Source organism: Carcharodon carcharias, chromosome 14 (genome assembly GCF_017639515.1).
Source record: "Carcharodon carcharias isolate sCarCar2 chromosome 14, sCarCar2.pri, whole genome shotgun sequence".
NCBI lineage: Eukaryota > Metazoa > Chordata > Chondrichthyes > Lamniformes > Lamnidae > Carcharodon > Carcharodon carcharias.
The window spans coordinates 147,407,569-147,427,728 of record NC_054480.1 but is presented as its reverse complement, the minus strand read 5'-3'; the positions used below and the strand labels follow the sequence as shown (position 1 = coordinate 147,427,728).

Below are 20,160 nucleotides of genomic sequence, written 5' to 3'. Positions count from 1 at the left end.
ATAAAAGTTTCAATTACAAATATGATTGATTTTTTTTTTAGAAAATACTTGTTTAAGCATAAAGCTGGTCATTCTTACCCATAAATATCTAACACACCAATGAAGGCATGCTGTTTTGAGGAGGATCTTAAGGCTTTATTGATTTGATTCACAATCCAGTTGAATAGCTGCCCATAAATGTGTTTTGCAAGTGCATCCCTGTAACCAGTGGCCTGTTTTACTGTCATTGATTTGATATAGGTTTCATTTAATGTAACTAGCTTGCGGTGACAAAGCCAATATGCCAACTGCTTTCTCTCCAGTCCAAGTAGTTTGCAGAATAGATAGAGATGTTTATCATTTGCCTGCTGACCATTCAAAAGAAAAACAAATTCAGGTCACTGTTTTTTAAGCAAATCACAACAAAAATATTAGTCTAAAGGCAAGTGAGAGAAATCCTATAGTTGGAGCTTACTCCCAATCCATTTTGCTTTTCCTTCTCTCCCCCACTCCACCCCCACAGAAGCTTCTTTCAACTCATCCCAATGAAGAATTGGGCAGAGATACATAGTACAGGTTAGTCAGTTCTCAAAATTAAATGCATTTTTAAATTTAGAAAAAGCAAAGTTTGACAGAGACCCTTCACTATTCTGAATAGTGATGGATGCTTTATACATAGCACGGCATTTTGCAAGTCAGACTTTTCTTTTGGCCTGCCCAATGACCCAAATCTGGTCAGCCTTTAGAGCACACAGTAGACTGTAAATATTGGATAGCTTCTGACAAAAATCAGGATAAGCTAATAGTATTACATGCATTGTTAATTTGCTCCTTCTACTTTAGCCCTTATGGTAGGTCACCAGCAACAAGATCACCTTTGGCAGTCCAACATGCCAAGTGATATTAAACCAACTTTGAGCTCATAGGCATTTCCTGTTGCCATGGTCCCAAAACTACCTCGGGAGGCAAGATTTTATGTCAACTCATTCCATCTTTCATTGTTGAAAGATATATACACCCTCAGGGCTAGTTTGGAAAGACACACTTTGGATTCAACTACAAAACAGTTCAGAACAAGGAGATAAAATTTTATGTGCAAGTATATTAATGGATGTGTTTAATCCGTTTGCAAAGATGTCAGATCAGAGCGATTTATTCTATTTTTGAATGAGTTGTTAGAATTTCAAATGAAATAATTTGCATTTATAAAAAGGTGCCTTAGCAGATTTCATGACATTCCAAATCACGTTACATCCAATTACTTTTTGAAGTGCACATGCTTGTGATGTAGGCAAATAAAGTAGGTGATGTGTATATAGCAAAGCCTCAAAATACACGATAGATCAATTAATTTTGGTGTTCATTGAAACATTAGATAAAGCCTTTTACAAAAGGCAGAGTTCAAAACATTTAGCAAAAAGTGTTTAAAGATCAATGTTGAAAATGTCATTTGGCCATGTGTGAAACTAAGATTGCAAAGTGAACTTACATTAACAAAGCTATTTTCACCATCATGATCATTTGATTGAAAGTCGATATTTCCCAGGTGAAGAACAGAAGCTATAATTTGAAATATATCCACTTGATAAGATTCACAGATACCTGAAAAAATATTGATAAATAATATTCATGCAGCTTCCCTCAGTTTTACTACAACCGCAATGTACCATGGGGGAGAGAAAAAAACATCATGAACACAACTTCACAAGGCAGTTATTTTTGAAGTGTAACTTTAACTCAAAAGTAAAACCAGAGATCTCCAAATAAACACCTCAGCTTGGAGACAAGCCCATGTGATCTGGTTGCCATATGGAGAGAAACTTACAGAAACCCATTGAAGGGGGTGACAGCTTTAACACCTTTACACATGCCATCTAACAGAAAAAAGGACAGCTCCTGTGTTTAGCTGCAGAGAACCAAAGCAGCCACTGCTGTGGGAAGGAACAGGACAACTGTTTTGTGTAAAAATCCAAGCAGGATGCTTTCAGGGCTCCTTTCCTTTTCAAAAGGAAAAGAAAAACAGACAGGGCTCTTGAAATTTTAAAGGAACGGGCAGTCGCCGAGGTGTGCCTTGCTAAGTGCACCTGGAAAACATGAGTAGGAAGTGAACTACTGTCATAGGACATGGAAGCTTAGTGTGGCAGGGAGAAGTGAGCCGGAGCTGGGAGTGTTTGTGGGACTGTTCGTTTAATGCTACATATCTGCCAGAAGCATGGCACCCAGTGAAAGGGTTTCATAAGTCCTACTTTGGTTGTGTTAGTTAATGCAAAAGTACCTTCTCTTTGGCTTGATGGATTTGTTGCCCGTTAATGAATGTTTGATCAGTGTTAATTTTAGTTTGTTAGGTGAAATCCCTTGTACCTCTGTTCTTTCTGTCAGTCATTGGGAAATTCATCTCAAAAGTTATTGGTCTCTTACGGGAATTGTAACAATTGCAAATTAGTTTCTGGGATAGCCAGTCATCTTCAAAAAAAATACATAGCCTCAGGTATGAATTAATATCAATATTCACAATTTACTCACATTTTGAAACAAGCAAGATTCCTGTCAAGTTACTAAGCATGATTACAGTAAGAATTCAAGTTCCTATGTTGAGTTAAATACTGGTGTCCATTACTAAGCAGTCCTAATTTAGCCATTTTCTGAACGTCTAATAAAATAAATGAATACATTTTTGGTAGCTGAACCTTCAATTTCTTGGAAGTAATGGAGATCGCAAAGCCTATTGCTGCACAAATTGAACATGTTTAATTCTAAAAGTACAATATTCTGCACAGATACACAACCAGAACATCCAGGGAAGCAAAAAAATAAACTATCACTACCAGCCCCAACTTGTTATGAGCATTTGGCAGAAATCTCATGCTTAGAATTACAATCTCGCATGCATGAAGGAGCAAGAGGCAAAGAAAAGACCTCCATTTCTAATATATGCTGTTCTGCATTATGACAAAGACTACTTGGAGTATTTCAGTACAGTCTGCATGTTAATTTTAACCAAGATGCTGGCATAAACCAGGAAGTTCTTTTGCAGGTGGGGCGGAGCTGATGTGGGGGGGAAGGTGCAGAGGAGGAGGGCCGCAGGAGGAAGAGGAGGAGGAGGAGGGCAGGAGGAGGAGGAGGAGGAGGAGGGCAGGAGGAGGACCTCCTGCCTCTGGTTCACTGAACTACATAAATAATTCATCAGATCAAACAGTTTATCAGATTTAGTAACAGAACAGCAAGAAATCCCTCCAACTGAGAGATTCCACAAGAGAGAGCTGAAGTACACACTCAACCATAGGCCCATACCTTTCAAATTTGTAGCAAATTATTTCCTGTATTTCACAAATATCTTATTTTATACTTTCTCTTCAGCCTTATATTTTCCAAGGGTGCGTCCAATACAAATATTACTACATCTGGACTTACTGAAAAGGGAGGTCAAACCTTTATTTAATAAAATGCATGTCAATAGATTTCCTCAAAATGAGGGCACTAACTGTACTTGAAGGCTGTTGGGCAGGAAAAACAAATCAACTGTAACACAGCAAAATTTTGCTTCTGGAAAGCACTTAGAGGCAATAATTCAAACTGGATCCCTGAATTTGAAGCAGCATTTTGTACTGGGCAAACAATCCATGGTAATATTATACATTGCTGGAAAAATAAAAATTGGTATCACACAATAAAAATACCACAAGATCACCACAAACTGGTGAGAGATATTTTATATAATTGCCTGAGGATTCCAAGGAACAATTAAAATATATTTAGGAAAGGAGTCCTCTTTAAAGCTAGAATTATCACTTCAAACCACATCACATTCAAGCTGATTACTCGGTCCAAACTAAAACAGCAGCCACCATAAAAGCTTAGATAAGAGGGAGGATTAATTTTTTTGTTTTTACTTCATTCATGGCAATCATAAAATAGCTATTTAATAAAACATCCAACAAATGCCATATCACCACAGTAGTCATGTCAGCTTTCATACTCAAAAGAAAACCCATCAGGTACATTTCCACGCAGCAGTAAACAGGAACACTATAAAAAAAATCAATAGTTTTGGGGAACTTAAACTAGTGATAGCAGATAACTCCATACTTTTAGGATTTGCCCAGTGCTCCGATGTCAGTGTCTGTACAGAGAAAGGGGATGTTTCAAGAAAGTTTGGGGGGGGGGATGGTGAGGGGTGGAGGATAAGGGAGACGTGGGTGGGGGGGGGGGGGGGGGGGGGGTAGAGAGATGGTGGACACAGATCCACTGTGTCCCCTGCCCAAAAAACTGACAAACCGTTTGCAAAACACAATTTTATTACAGAGAGCACAGAAAGTCTGCTGCTCACTCTCCCTTCAGCCAAATTTTCAAATTAATTATGAGAAGCATATGGGTCCTGTCATTTTTTAGTGTAGCTTTAAAGACAAGCTGATTCCAACATAAAACAACAATTTAAGCTTTTCATCCCAAAGCATTGGTTTACCTTCAAAACACAAATTAAGCTCAGTTCCCCACAACTTAATTTCCTAAGGGAAATGTATAACCAAACAAAAATAGGTTACTTTGAGTAAAAAAAAGTGTAAGCACCACTTGACCCAAACCAATTACTTTCCACAGCTTCAACTTGCATCAAAACTGTAATCCACAGCTTTTCAACAATTAATTGAAGTCTTAAATTTGTAGGTATGCCTGGTTGACCAACATGGCATTAATAGCTTTTCATTTTCCCATTATTCCTGTCAATTTTTAGGAGGCTTGGAACCGAGCAAAGAAAAAAGGTTCCATTTCTTGAGGGTTCCAATTTTGTACTTTTGCCTTCATGTTTTCCTACAGCTCCTCTTCGTGCATAACATTTTGATGAGTATCACTTACTGAGTGACTTGGAGGAAGTCAGTATTTAGCTTTTCTTGAACTATATGTTTACATCCAAGACCTCATGGTAAGTACATTGTTTACTGGACACAGGCCAGCTTGTGTCTTGCTCTCTTGGAGCCCCTTGGTCATCTGACCCTAGTGTCATGCCTACATCATTAGCATCCATTGTCTAATTAACATAACCATTAACCCTTTACTCTTGACTTGAGCTGAATCATAGCACAATGAATACCGCACCCCGCCCCCAATCCCCGCTGCTCCCTTCCTTTAGCTCTGCAGCCCAGTTATTAATTTCAAGCCCTACAACCAAACATTTTGGAGAAGCCTGTAACTATTCCAATCATCCAGCATGATTTTGGGGGGGGGGAGAAAGGAATTCTCATGTATTTCCTTCTCCCCCATCCCAAAATGTACATTAGGGAGCAGAGATGAATGCAATCGCTGGTAGTGGGAAGACATGTTACAGACTACAAATACAACATTTAGAGACCACACAAATTTTGGACAAGGAGACACTTGATGCAGTAGCATCTAAAATAATTTAATCAAGCAAACGTTATACTTAAAGGCAATGGTTATCCTAGATGAAATGGTTCTTCTTCCCACCAACTCTAGCAGCATCAATGGCTCATAAAACTTTTTCTCTTCTCATTTCTCAAAATCGGCACAATGAACCTTTCCAAATCCATTCCTTATATCATCTTCTGTAGCCAAGGATTTTTCCTGTGTTGTCATTTTCAGGTCTTATCTGTCTATAATGCTCACATTAACTCAATCATGATCACAACCCATAGTTGCAACACAAGCCACATATCCTTAAGCACAAACAATCCATCCATACATGTGGTTCTGATCAACTCTGGCCATGCAGGCAGTACTCAGTCAAACAGACATCTAAAATCTATCAGGAGCTAATACAAAATACAAGATGCCTGTAAAAAGAATTCATCGCACACAAAGCATAGGCATGTTCACACTTCTGACACAGGGTTCACCAATATTAGTGCTATTTCCCTTGTACATAAAATGCTTCTGTGCGTATGCACTAGCTACTATACATTTGTAAATCATCATGCAGTGATGGGAAAATCTGGTACTGATTCTTGCAGTTGGTACTGATTTTTTTTCCCCCAGTGCATTTGTAGAAGGTTTAAAATAGAAACCATGAATTCTCCACATTGGTTGGTTGGGTACAGAAGTGGAGTCAAGAAAGCATCTATATTAGTAGGTTCCCTTCCTAAGGTTACAAAAAAAACTTCAAAAAATATACCTTTACTGTTCAGCAACATTTCTCATCTGAAGCAACCATAAATTACAGGATACTTCCAATTTGTTAATTTAATCTTATTACCATAGAACACTACAGCACAGAAATACAGGCCATTCGGCCCTTCTAGTCTGTGCTGAAATATTATTCCGCTAGTCCCATTGACCTGCACCCAGTCCATAACCCTCCAGACCTCTCCCATCCATGTATCTATCCAAGTTCTTAAAACTTAAAAGTAAGTCCGCATTTACGTGAGATGGTAGCTCGTTCCACACTCTCATCACTCTGAGTGAAGAAGCTCCCCCTAATGTCCCCCCTAAACCTTTCCCCTTTCACCCTAAAGCCATGTCCTCTCGTGTTTATCTCTCCTAAACAAAGTGGAAAGAGGCTACTCACATTTACTCTTGTCTATACCCCTCATAATTTTGTAAACTTCTATCAAATCTCCCCTCATCCTTCTACGCTCCAAGGAATAAAGTCCTAACCTGTTTAATCTTCCCCTGTAACTCAACTCCTGAATACCCGGCAACATCCTAGTAAATCTTCTCTGCACTCTCTCAATCTTACTGATATCCTTCCTGTAGTTAGGTGACCAGAACTGCACACAATACTCCAAAGTTGGCCTCACCAATGGCTTATACAACCTCACCATAACATCCCAACTCCTATACTCAATACTTTGATTTATGAAGGCCAGTATGCCAAAAGCTTTCTTTACAACCCTGTCTACCTGTGACGCCACTTTCAGGGAATTATGTATCTGAACTCCCAGATCCTTTTGTTCCTCCACACTCCTCAGTGCCCTACCATTTACTGTGTATGTCCTACCTTGGTTTGTCCTTCCAAAATGTAACACCTCACACTTTTCTGCATTAAATTCCATCTGCCATTTTCTGGCCCATTTTTCCAGTTGGACCAGATCTCTCTGTAAGCTTTGAAAGCCTTCCTCACTGTCCACAACACCTCCAATCTTAGTGTCATCAGCAAACTTGCTGATCCAATTTACCACATTATCATCCAGATCATTGATATAGACAACAAACAACAATGGTCCCAGCACAGATCCCTGAGGCACACCACTAGTCACAGACCTCCAGTCTGAGAAGCAATCATCCACCACCACTCTCTGTCTTCTCCCACACAGTCAATTTCGAATCCAGTTTACAACCTCTCCATGGATACCAAGTGTCTGAACCTTCTGAACTAACCTCCCATGTGGGACCTTGTCAAGGCCTTACTAAAGTCCATGTAGACAACATCCACAGCCTTTCCTTCATCTACTTCCTTGGTAACCTCCTCGAAACACTCTACAGGGTTCGTTAAACACGATCTACCATGCACAAAGCCATGCTGACTATCCTTAATCAGCCTTTGGCTGTCCAAATAATTGTATATCCGATCTCTCAGAACACCTTCCAATAATTTACCTACTGACGTCAGGCTCACTGGCCTGTAATTACCTGGTTTACTTTTGGAGCCTTTTTTAAACAACGGAACAACATGAGCTACCCTCCAATCCTCCGGCACCTCACCCGTGGCTAAGGACATTTTAAATATTTCTGTCAGGGCCCCTGCAATTTCTACACTAGTCTCCCTCAAGGTCCGAGGGAATATCATGTCAGGCCCGGGGGATTTATCTACCTTTATTCGCTGTAAGGCAGCAAGCACCTCCTCCTCTTTAATCTCTATATGTTCCATGACACTACTGTTTCCCTTCCTCGTTTCCCTTCCTTATACACTATGCCAGTTTCCTGAGTAAATACTGATGCAAAAAAAACTGTTTAAGATCTCCCCCATCTCGTGAGGCTCCACACATAGACGACCACTCTGATCTTCAAGGGGACCAATTGTGTCCCTTATTATCCTGTAATAAAAACTTTTAGAACTTTTTTTTTGCATTTTTAAAATACAATGTTATTCAATTATCTTAAAAATACTTGTAACTGGAGATGATTACATATGATGAAAACAAGTAGATTTACATATAATAGAAACCATAATCAATGCCCTTAGGAATAAAATGAAAATCAAAAACATCAATTTGCTGACAGGAAATCTGGATATAGACATTCTGTTGCGTTTGATATGAGGCTATACATACCCAACATTGAGAAGGCGTCTCGCGTTCTTTCAAGATCTGCAGCATCATCTTTATCATCAACATAAACATCACCTTGATTAACATAGTGGTAATTCTCAGCACTACCTGGAGGACAATAATTAAAACTTATGGATGGAAGTAACTGGACTACATTCTGTGAAATTAGACACTGTCTTCTCCCCTATTCAGGAGTATACCTCATGTGAACAGTCATGTCCCAAGAAACAAATGGCTCACCAGCTGGTAGCAAATATTTTATCCAGGCCTGTCCCCTGTAATTTTTCCTTTTCCTCAGCCAATACTATTCATTCAGGTAGCAAAAAAAAAAAAATTAGGAATTTGAGCAATTACAGGAAGAAAAATTGCTAGATTGTCAGCTGCCATGTTCTGGTGATAATTGTAATCCCTCATGTATTTTCTCTCTGCATAGTTTTGTAGAGAGATGGTTATTTGTGAAGGACTTGAGCACAAATACAATTAAATAAAACTGTACAAAGTACAAACAGTTTTAAGTACAAAGATTATGGCCAGGATATTGAAGTCGGCGAGTGGGGGGGCGGGGCCCGCTCGCCGGTGTGTAAAATGACGCGGGATGAAATCGGGCGGAACTCCCGACATTACCCTGCGTCATTTCAATTTTCAGGTCAGCGGGGGTGCAGCCAAATCAGACCTCTCAATGGCCAACTGAGGCCGTTTAAAAAGTAATTCAAGTAGTTAACGGACCTGCCCGTCCAACCTTAAGGCAGGTGGGGCAGGCTGGGAGCACTGGCGGGCTTCAGAAAAAGCCTGAAACCTCATCCAGAGGCGGGATGAGGTTTATGAAGGTTTCTAAAAATTTTAAAAGTGTGAATAAAAGTGATGGACATGTCCCAACTCAAGTGACAGTATCACATAAGGGGATGTCAGGGAAATTTTAATGTTTGTGCATTGACCATTTTTGAATTCGGAGCCGATCTCCCTGAGGCAGCACTTAGCCTCAGGGAGATCGGTGCGCTGCTTCACGCGCGTGTGAGAAAGAGCGCACTCCCAGCTTAGGGAATTCCCTGCCCCCACAGGGAGCGCATAGCACTTCCTAGCGGACATCATGCTGGGTGAGCCTTAATTGGCCCACCCACGTAAAATGGCAGCACACCCCTGAAGAGAGACACACCTGCATGCACCCGCTCCTGCACTCCCACCCCCCCAACCCAACACGTCTTCTCTATACATCAATGGCATCTTTTACACTTGTTCCATATGGGAGAACATTCCATCACCATATTTCCTGAACTCAGTATGAAAATCAAGAGTAGGATTGAAAATAATCCATAGAGAAAAATCTTGACACAACTTAACAGAATCAAAACATAGCAACAGGTGACTTCACCCATGACCTTTCAATCCAAATTACAATACATATTTTTATCAATACACAAGTGTTTAAGGTAGAAGTGACACATTGTCCAAAGTATCACTTCATTCTTGATTAAAAGGTCATTAAGGGAGGGGGTGGGGGTGGGGGGGGGTAGAGAAGAGAAAAAAAAACACAATAAAGGTCTAAAATGATTCAGACTGAAATTAGTTGCAGCAGGGTCATATCATTAATCTTTAGTGGGCTTCTCAGACAAATGTCATCAACAGTTACTCATCTGATCAGAATTACCTGGAACTCCCAGAACCCTGCTTTATTGCCTCAATAGAAAGTGGTACCACAGCAGCAGTCAAAGCAGCAATTCCTTACATGATATCAGAGACCATTCTCACATCACATCTTGTAAAAATATGTTTTATATAGACATGCATAATCAAAATCAAAAAGGAGAAGAATAGCTAAAGTGCAGGCTTACAATCCAGTATATTCTACAACCACTTAGTACATACCTTTTTACTTTAATGCTTCACATGCCTCATGGTCAACACTTACCAAGGTCCAGTTCAGAAAATTCATCCAGATTAGCTGAGGCACAGAGCTGATAGAATACATGATAATTCCTTCCCTCAACAGCCTGAGAAATGAAGCAATATTGCAAAATTAAACATTGTAAATGCAATTCAAATCTTGGAACTCTAGGGGCTGGAAGGAGGCTTGCTTTGGGACAAGAATAGGAAGTTCTAAATGAACGGGAACTCAGGAGAACAATGCAGCAAGAGAGTTAGGAACAGGCCTAGTGCAGAAGACCACAAGTGCACAGACTACAGGGAGCAAAATGTGGCAGAGACAAACATGAGCATTAAAAATTAGGAAACTTGCTACTGTTGGGAGACAATTAAGGTCCAGACATAACTGACCAATAAATTTGCCAGAATTTAAGGAAAGATGCAGTTTCCAGATAACATGAAATAGTTACTTCAGCCAATCAGAAAAAAATGTGACAAATTACTTTCACACAACAGACTGTAATACTTTTAATTAGATAAAGAAATACTGTTACATATTGGTCAACGGAGATAAAACAACAATCTTGCAGAAAAGTATTGGAAAATGAACTATACAATTTAAGCTAGCAGTATATAAATGTATTTGCCAGTTTGCTGTGTATCTTCTGCTTTATCTCAGAACACTGCAGAGGTTACGCTAGTTCCAAATCGACAACAGGTTTATTGTAGCTACTTTAAAATATCTGAGAACCCTTCAGGTTCCAGAAAGACCCGAGACACTGAGCAAGAGACTCGTTTTCCAGTTCTCCTCCACTACCCACAGACTTAAAACAATTAAGTGCAGTTACACAGGTTAGTTATCAGAATAACAAACAGGTCAATCAGACCATTGAGCATTACACTGTATACCATGGAAAAATAAGCTAATTAGTTTGTAAACAAAGTTTACAAGATGTACACTGCATAATTGTAGAATAGGAGACTCATTTTGGTAAATTAAAACGATGAATAGAAAAGGCAGGTATTGTGTAACCAACCTTTTCTCTATTGTCGTTACTCATTATAAATGAATCTCCCCCTAAAGTTTTTCTACTTAATCACAATGAAGTGATTAATTTTAATATAAAAATAGACGTAGTATATTAAAGTTATTAATAGGAGACTCAGCAAGGTAGATGATAATTACATTTTTTTTAAAATGGATACGATAAAGATTTAGTCTATGCAGGAGGACTGCCTGGGACAGTCAAAGAAGATGCACTGGAAATCTCCAAATGTGATCAGTTATCCAGAATGGGATAAATGAAACAATTGAGGGATTATCCAGAAAACAGTTTTGTCCATGTACAAGAGACATTTTAAATCCAGACAGAACAAAGTCAGTAGACATCTACAGAACTCTAGGACAAAGTAGTGGGGAAAAGCATCCTTTACCTGGAACACCACTCTCGATTTCTCCAACAGGTATGTTCTCATATTGGCCCCTGTTATCTGATACCTGTGATTGAAACTGAGCTCTATGTATTTGCCAAATCGACTACTGTTGTCATTTCTTGTAGTTTTTGCATTTCCAATTGCCTGTTTGGGAAATGAAATATTTTAGTTCCAAGGTCAAAAAGTAGCCATTCAATACATTGCATCATTTAAATAACACAGTCAGAACAAGTGCAATATATTTAATATTGAGAGGGCCACAACATTTGTCCTTTGTCATCCAGGGCCTGTTGCACTTCAAGTCTTCCCAGTATGGTTACAACACTGGCAACTACTTGACAACATAGAAGATTGATACTCCATCTACAGAAAGTAGTCTGAAGTACTTTTAAAAAAAAACATATTGCAAGGCCTTTAAATCAAGTACACATATGGCATTGTTCAAAACATACCTCCATGATAGGGTTGGATGCCAGAACCATTTGTTCCACATTCGTTTCACTGGCAGATCCTCCAACAGTTGCAAAATAGTGCATAATGTACTTGGCTGACATGGTTTTCCCTGCCCCAGATTCTCCACTTATAATAATGGATTGGTTCTTTTCATTCCTGTTAAACAAATTAGATGATTCATTTCTAGTACCACCCTAGATTCTGCTAGCTAAATGGTAGAGCCAAGATCATTAGCACAATCCATTTCAACAGACAGGACCAGACACTTACATAGGATAAAACTACAGAAATGGCGAATGAAAACTGCATTGGTTGAATGACCAGGAAGACCAAACTCCAGCCTCAATGATGAAGAATTTAAATCAATCAAATGGCAGTGCAGAAAAAAAATCTGCAGACACCCTATTAGCAACACAAATTAAAACAAAAACCAACTCCCCACCAAAAACAGAAAATGCTGGAAAAACTCAGGTCTAGCAGCATCTGTGGAGAGAAACAGAGTTAACGTTTCGAGTCCCTATGAACACTTGTTCAGAAGATTTCAGGTCATACAGACTCGAAACGTTAATTCTTTCTCTCTCCAGATGTCAGATGCTGCTAGACCTGCTGAGTTTGTCCAGCATTTTGTTTATTTCAGATTTCCAGCATCCACAGTATTTTGCTTTTTGCTTCCAACTCCAAACCACATGTTTGCTAATCACTGAGTGTGGAAGCCAACAAAAAATAAACTCTTCAACTCAAATAGACAAGTCAGAAAGGTTAGTTTTCTGTTTCCTTTTCTGCTAATTAAGCACCAAATCAATTATTGTTGGTATTGTGGGACAACAGATTCGAAAACATTTTGATGCAAATCAGTGACATTGCTTTAGCTTAAGTTTATTTAGCTCAGGTTTATGCAACACAGAAAATACAAATATTGGAGTTCAATTTTTCACACTGTAGGTATCACATCTAGCTAATTTTTTGAAGACCATTAAAACTAAAGGAAAATTATTGAACTTAACATGACTATTCAATGAAGCAAATTAGACCAAACTGACCAGGTGTATCATTCAGGCAAATAGAATGAGTTGAGCAGCATTCTGATAGAAAGCACAATTACACAGGCAATGATGGTAATTCATCACCAAGATAAGAAATACAATTAGGATGTAAAATTAAAGGGAGACATTTCTGCTCAGCAATTAAATCAGTAGTGAAAATTATTTATATGAATGGACCTGAATGTATCCAGTACAAAAAAAGCGAAATGGTCTCGAAAGTAGCTTTTCTAGGTTTTGGAAAAGAGACACAACTTGGATAATTTGGGCTTCTTGTAAAAGCTGCACCCTGGACATTGATGTTGTATGTATAATAGGCAAAGGTACCATACTTGATAATTCTAGCTGTACAATTTATTTTAATGTTAACAAGAATCCATTAAAACTAAATGAATTTGCTTTGCTTACTGAGGGATTACACAAATTAAACCACCTCCATATTTTAATCTATATTCCCAATGCTATCCCATATAGTCAGACTAATGATACACCACAAAAATGCTCATGTTCATTTTCATATTATTAATTCCAAAACCAATGCTCAGCACCATGGCAGCATTGAACAACAAAACTAGGAACTAAAAATATTGCACTGCTGTCATAGGACACAACACTTCATCTCTTCACCACATGATGTTAAAGTAGTACTTGTTATTAAAGGAGGATATAATATACTTGTGTTAGTGCATGGTTAAGTGTGACATTTAGGCTTGTAAGGAGTCCAATGTTAGCCTTCATCTGAGCACTATAGTACGCTACACAAGAAATGGTTACCCTGCTGTCAATCTACACATCAATTTACTACACAAGGCATAAAAGTTTGAAAATAACCAGGAAAGTATGGGTCATGGAAGATAAATTTGTTTGAAACCATCAAAAATGTTCAGCAAATTGTGTTACTATTCACAGTAAAGCAATTTTGAATATTGCTTATAAGGCTTTTATCCTCAGTAGTCAAGAAGCTGGTTAAGAATTATGATTATATTACATGAATTATTTTGCTGTATTATTGTTTACAAAGCAGTTTACTGCAATTTGAACAAAATGCAAAAAGGCTCAATGGATTACAAATCCAGCAGCTTTGAAGCCAGCTGCATAAAACCTTTAAATCCTTTCATGGAATTTGGTATTGTTGGCAAGGCCAGCATTTGATGCCCATCCCCAACTGCCCTTGAACTGAGTGGCTTGCTAGGGGAGCAGTTAAGAGCCAACCAAGCTACTGTGGATCTGGAGTCACAAGTAGGCCAGACCTGGTAAGGATGGCAGATTTCCTCGCATAAAAAAGACAAAGAAACATATGGGTTTTTACACCAGTGATTTTAATGATGCCATGAAACAGACTAGTTTTCTATTCCAGATTTTATTAAATTTAAATTCCATCAGCTGCTATAGTAAGGTATAAGCCTGGGCTTCTGGATTACTCATCCAGTGACATTATCGCTATGTCTCCATCTCCGTCTTCCCCGTAGCCAGGAACTGTAGCTTCTGACTTGCCACTTTTCATATTGGGTTTAATATGTTTTCTTGTAGAAGACTGTTAAGTGACATATGGTCAAAAGTCACCAATTCCAAATACAGGGGAATCCACGTCTAATAAACACTATAGTTCCATCTCACACACACCTTCCCACCCCCAAACTCAACGTTAAGTTAGTCTTTGCCCGTTTATCCCTCTTTGGCCCAACCTCACCCTACTCCAACAAGCTTTATTGCTTTACATTTGCAAAAGTTTCATTCCTCCAATTCTGGCCATCCATTCATGTCTTTCCACACTCCAGTTCCCACTCTACTGACAGCAAAGCCTTCAGTCACATAAATCTGCTTTCTGGAACTCCCTTCGACACTTCATCTCTTAACAAAAAAAATCATCTACTCCCTCTGTGAAAATGTTCATTTACAACATTCATCTGCAGAACAACATTAACACAAGTACAGGCCCAGGACAGAACCAAACATCTGGGGAAGTGATTGAGGGCAGGAAGAGAAAGGATATCAGAATGAAAATAGTATCAGTCAAGAATGGCAACTCCAATCACAGGAGTTAATAAGTTTAGCTGATCTCTACCACCAGCCCACCAAGACTCTGCCTCTCGCTACCTCAAGCATCTCTTGCGATATTTTCCAATTCCGTCTTCCTTCATCTCAATTATTAGCTCTCCATTTAGCAGCTTAACTCCTATTCACTCAAATATCCCCCACTTAGCTCCTCAGCTTTTTTTTTTAAGACTCTCATTAAATCCAACCTCAAACCAAGCTTTGGTCTCCTGCTAGCCTCCACAGTCTGACAAATCTGAGGCACATGGGGATGAGTTTTTGTGTTTAAATAAGTACTGCCTATAATGTATGTCATTGTTCATTGCTTCACTTTGATGATCTTTATATAATCAGTTTACAGCTCTCTGCAGTTTTGCAACTAATCCAGCTGCTAACCACTCAATCCATTAATTACAGGAGCCAACATATAGCCAATTCTTCATTTCTACATACAATTTTCTATATATCCCCATTTGTGCCTTTTTCGTTTTGTTCAGCCTTTGAGATTGCTGGTCTTCCAGTCTGGATGAAAAGTCCACGGGCAGAATTTACTGCCTGTCGGGCAGATGGTGTGGGCCCGATCGGCACCCCCAATCGGGTCTGCGTCACCATTTTATGTGGGTGGGATAATTCGGCCTGCCCAGCATGACACACACCCGGAGGCGCTGTGCGCTCCCTGTGGGGGTGGGGGTGGGTGTTGCCTGAATCAGGAGTGCACTCTTTCGTGCCCATGTGCATGAAAGAGCGCAGAAATCTCCGAGGCACAGAGGTGCCTCAGGAAGATAAGTTTTACGGTTAAATAGTTAAGTAAAGGAGATGAAAAATTTTTTAATAACATGCGCGTATTGGGGGATGTGCATTAACTTCAATAAAAGTTTTTGTAAAAACTTAATCATTCATGAAAACTCATCCCACCCGTGGATGAGGTTCCATGAAAAATGTGAAGGCCGCCTGGGCTCTTCGCCTGCCCGACAACCTTAAGGTCGGACGCACAGCTCAGGTAAATGCTTAAGTGGCTTTTTAAATGGCCTTAATAGGCCTTTGACAATTCAGCAGGTGTGCAGCTGACTCGGCTGTGTGCCCGCCAAGCTGAAAATCTAAATGAAGCGCAGTGACATTGGGACCCAAGTGTGACATCATTTTATGCCTCAGCAAGCAGGCCCTGCCCCTACTCGCCGAGCCAAAGATTCTGCCCAACATGTAAAACACTTCAGATACAGACCAGACGTCGCTTTGTGCTATTCAATTGGATATTTTAAATACACAAAAAAATCATACCTGATTGCCTTTTAAAAAAGGCACGAGACTCTCTACCCCATGTGCTTACCTCGCCATCTGCTTGTACGCTTCCTCAGCAACAGCAAAGATATGGGGATCCATGTCACCCACATTCTGTCCACTATAAGCGTAAATTACGTCATCACCATAAAGAGGGAGCTGCTCATATGGGTTGATGGCGACTAGAACAATACCTTCAAGAAAATTTCAAATTGTTAAGCCATTTAAGAATTCAAGAGGTTTTTTTTAAATTATAAAACTAATTGTAGGATAGTTTTAATCCCCACAAGAGAACAAGTTTACAAGATTTACAGGAGTACACTAACACATGATGTCCCAAGCAGGCACTGAGAGACACCTCAAACAATATCTCCGGGCTTTTTAAGCCAGTCCTCATTTAGAAGCCAGCAACACATTTCCTCTGTCCCCACGGCAAGGATGATTGATCATCACTGCATAACATTTCAAACCAGGGAATTTCTACTCCCAAACTGATTGGGCAGAATTTACCATAGCAGGCCATTAGTTTGACTTACCCCGCATTGAGGTTTTTACAGGCTTTGCATGGCAAGGGCAAGCTGCTGATATTTCAGTGAGGAAAACAAGGCGTCTGGGGCCTGAGTGAACAGGGTTAGCAGCTGCCTTAGCATCCTACCCACAGTGAAGAATTATGAAGTATACTTCATTTTCAGTCCTTGTGCCGTTTAAATTAGTGTGGCTGTCAAATTAGATTGAAGGAGGCAGGGTGGGGGGGAGAAAGAAAGACTGGATTCAGAAGAGACATAGAAAAGAGAAAAGAGAAAAGACGTAGAAAATACTTAAATGTTATTTTTTAAACCTCCAATTAAAACTTGTAGTAATTTTCAGTGACAGAGGTTGATTGACAGTAATTAACACATCACACAATGGCAATTTAACATTGCTGAGAGCTCAGTTCCCATCTCCCATGCAAATAAAGCAGCTTCATTTTATGCATTTTGAGGGTGAAGCATTTGTAGAAAGAGCTTGTATTTATATACCTGTCACAACCTTTGGGATATGCTAAATGACTTACAGTCAATTAAGTACTTCACAGTTGTTTGATGGTACAGAACCTGAGTCTTGTTAAAAAAAAGCCATGTCAAAGCTTTTAGTCTTGCACTCATCAGGATACTTTTCAAGAATGCACCAATCAATGGTAACTGACAGTTAACTGTTGAGCATTGTTTGAAAGCAGCTTGCTCCCGATTCTTCATGGCAACACCTCTACCAGAGTCCACTTATAAACTAATCAGCGCTCTTCTCATACAGTTTAAGTTGTATAAATATATTGGTATTCTTGCAAATTGTCTTGATGAGTACAAGACAAAAAGCTTCAACAATGGTGTCTTTAAGCAATACTCCAGTTCTCTTTTTAATGCTGACTGCATTAATGTGAATTTATGGCTTCCTCATGGAACAAAGTAGTTTAATATACTAATGTCACTGTCCAATAATCTGGATAATTTGTGAACTAATAATGTCACACAATCAAAAGGTCAAGCAGATCTACCCATTCCCATAAATTTAATCCTATTTTCAGTGACATCTTTAGCTGCATTTGTTTAGCTTAACTCTTCCATATAGAACAAAAACCCTCCAGTTGAGAAGGCAAAACTACATACAAATTAAATTTGAACACCGTACTCCCAGTGCCCTGGCCAAAAGTTCTTTCTCAAATCGAGATCACATATAAAATCTTTTTAAATTGAACACAATAAAGCACTGGGCAGAAGGGAAAAAAAACTCAAACCTAATCCTACAGCCCTAGGGGTGAGCATATCAATACATTAAAATGATAAAATAGCATTAACAAAATCTTACAGCACAAGAGGCTATTTAGCTCATTACATATGTGCTGGGTTTAAGAACTTTCAAATCATTCCGGCTCTTTCCCTATAGCCTTGCGAGTGCTTCCTTTCAAGTATGTATCCAATTTGAATTTACTCCCATGACTCTTTCAGGTGGTGTATTCAGATCATAACTCAATGTATTAAAAACAATTCTCATCTACCTTTTGAATTTTTTTGCCAATTAACTGGAGGAGACCATTTTAAGGAATCAGCTTCAATGAAAGTGATCTCTCCTTGTTTAATTTAAAGGAAGAGAGTTATGAAGGTGTTTAACCTTCGCTGCTTTTAAGGCAACAATCCCAGCTTCTCAATGCATCAGTCAAAGCTTGTGTACTAATTACATTTTACAAATAAATTTTACAATGCTTAACTGCATGTCTATTCTGTACCACATTTCAGTCTCATTCATTGATCATACTGTTTCCCAGTGCATTAAAATCTTCATCAAATCCCTCCATGGCTTTGAACACCCCATTTTGTACAACTTCAAAATTTCTCTCTCCTCCAAAGCCCTTCAAGTCCTCTAATCTTGGCACATTACACTGATCATGTGCAACCTTCTGAACTTCCAAATCAATACAGGCTTCAACCACTCTGCCTGACTTGCTCTTGTTTCCACTTTTAAAAATCCTTCCCAAACTTATTAACTCAAACAAAAGGACGATGATTTTTTATATAGAATTATTTTTATATAGTGACTTTTATATCAAGGCACTTCAAGGCCAATGACTTATTTTGAAGGGACAGTTATTCACCTAGTGAAAGAGCAGCCATCTTGCATGCATGGGCTTAAGGGCAATGTTTAATGGTTTTGGATGATGTTGGCATGTGTGGTTGTGAGGGGTGTGACAGGAAAATGTAGTCTTCAGAGCATTGCTGGAGGTACTGTATTTTGGATAAGACATTAAATTGATGTGTCAGCCTAGATTATATGTCAGGTCTTGGAGTGGGACTTGTACTATCTTTACTTAGGAGGCGAATATGTTACCACTGGGCCAAGCATTTATATCTGATTTCTCTTCATAGCAGTAGCGAATTAACTATTGTATTGTCATGATGAAAGCTGCTGAAGCAAATAGCTCTAATGATCCATAATTATAACCTTATACAATGCCGCAAAGTAATGTTTAGCAGTTAACTTGGTAAACTTGGATTATTTTTGATATGGAAATACCTCAAGCAGATAAGATCAGTTTCCAACATTAAAAACTCCTTAGAAATGGGGAAAATGTATAACATTCTTCAACTGGTTCTGCTGTTTGTACAGGCTTTATTAATTGCTTCTCATTTCCATCTTACTAGCTTGGAGACAAAGACCAGAAATACACTAAACCCAAATTAAAATTCATATTACAGAGGGTTCCAGAGACCTTCCCTTAGCCGCAGAACAGGATCCAACATAAGTCACCACAACCTTGGGAAGGGAGAAAGTCAGTTAAGAACAACTGTTTAAGGATAATTAGGGAAACCTAAATAAGGTAAACAAGTTACTATCGCACACCATTATATATTCCACTCCATAAAAGGTAATAAAAAGAACAGTAAATACCAACTCAGTTAAAGCATCAAGAGAAGTGGACAAATTCCAGATTGAACAGGCAACTCAATGCAGGAAGGTGATATCAGCACAAGCTTTGAATGTCAACAAGATGAAATATATGGAGAATTTGCTTTTATGTAAAAAGTATGAATTAAAAGAAAATAAGTTTAACAGACACTGAAAAAGTCAACTTACCACAATATGTATAGATATTGTTGGACTCTAAGAATCTCACTTTCAAGTTGTGAAGCACTGCAGGCTCATGCAGGTAACTGAGTGCAGTCAAGTCATTTTCACCCATTAAAATGTCAGGGTTCCGCAAATACAGGAATTCTTCAGTCTTTTCATTAATGTAATACTCAATATTCTACAACAAAAACAAAGAAACCTCTTGATTCCCCCAGGAAGTTATTTCTTTTAATTTGATCTCTATTTTCAGAGTGATCGGAGGG

The 20,160-nt window shown here is 38.9% G+C and overlaps 1 protein-coding gene across 1 annotated transcript in view; it reads right to left on the bottom strand.

Annotated features, from left to right (window-relative positions):
* LOC121287634 (unconventional myosin-Vb-like) overlaps positions 1-20,160 on the bottom strand; it is a 124,576-nt gene that overhangs the window by 86,418 nt on the left and 17,998 nt on the right. The window contains exons 3-10 of the mRNA XM_041205567.1: positions 19,904-20,075; positions 16,347-16,491; positions 11,945-12,101; positions 11,493-11,636; positions 10,105-10,186; positions 8,202-8,306; positions 1,469-1,581; positions 79-344 (exon numbers count right to left, since the gene is read on the bottom strand). Coding sequence (XP_041061501.1) covers positions 79-344; positions 1,469-1,581; positions 8,202-8,306; positions 10,105-10,186; positions 11,493-11,636; positions 11,945-12,101; positions 16,347-16,491; positions 19,904-20,075 — 1,184 coding nt within the window. The remainder of the gene's footprint in view (positions 1-78; positions 345-1,468; positions 1,582-8,201; positions 8,307-10,104; positions 10,187-11,492; positions 11,637-11,944; positions 12,102-16,346; positions 16,492-19,903; positions 20,076-20,160) is intronic.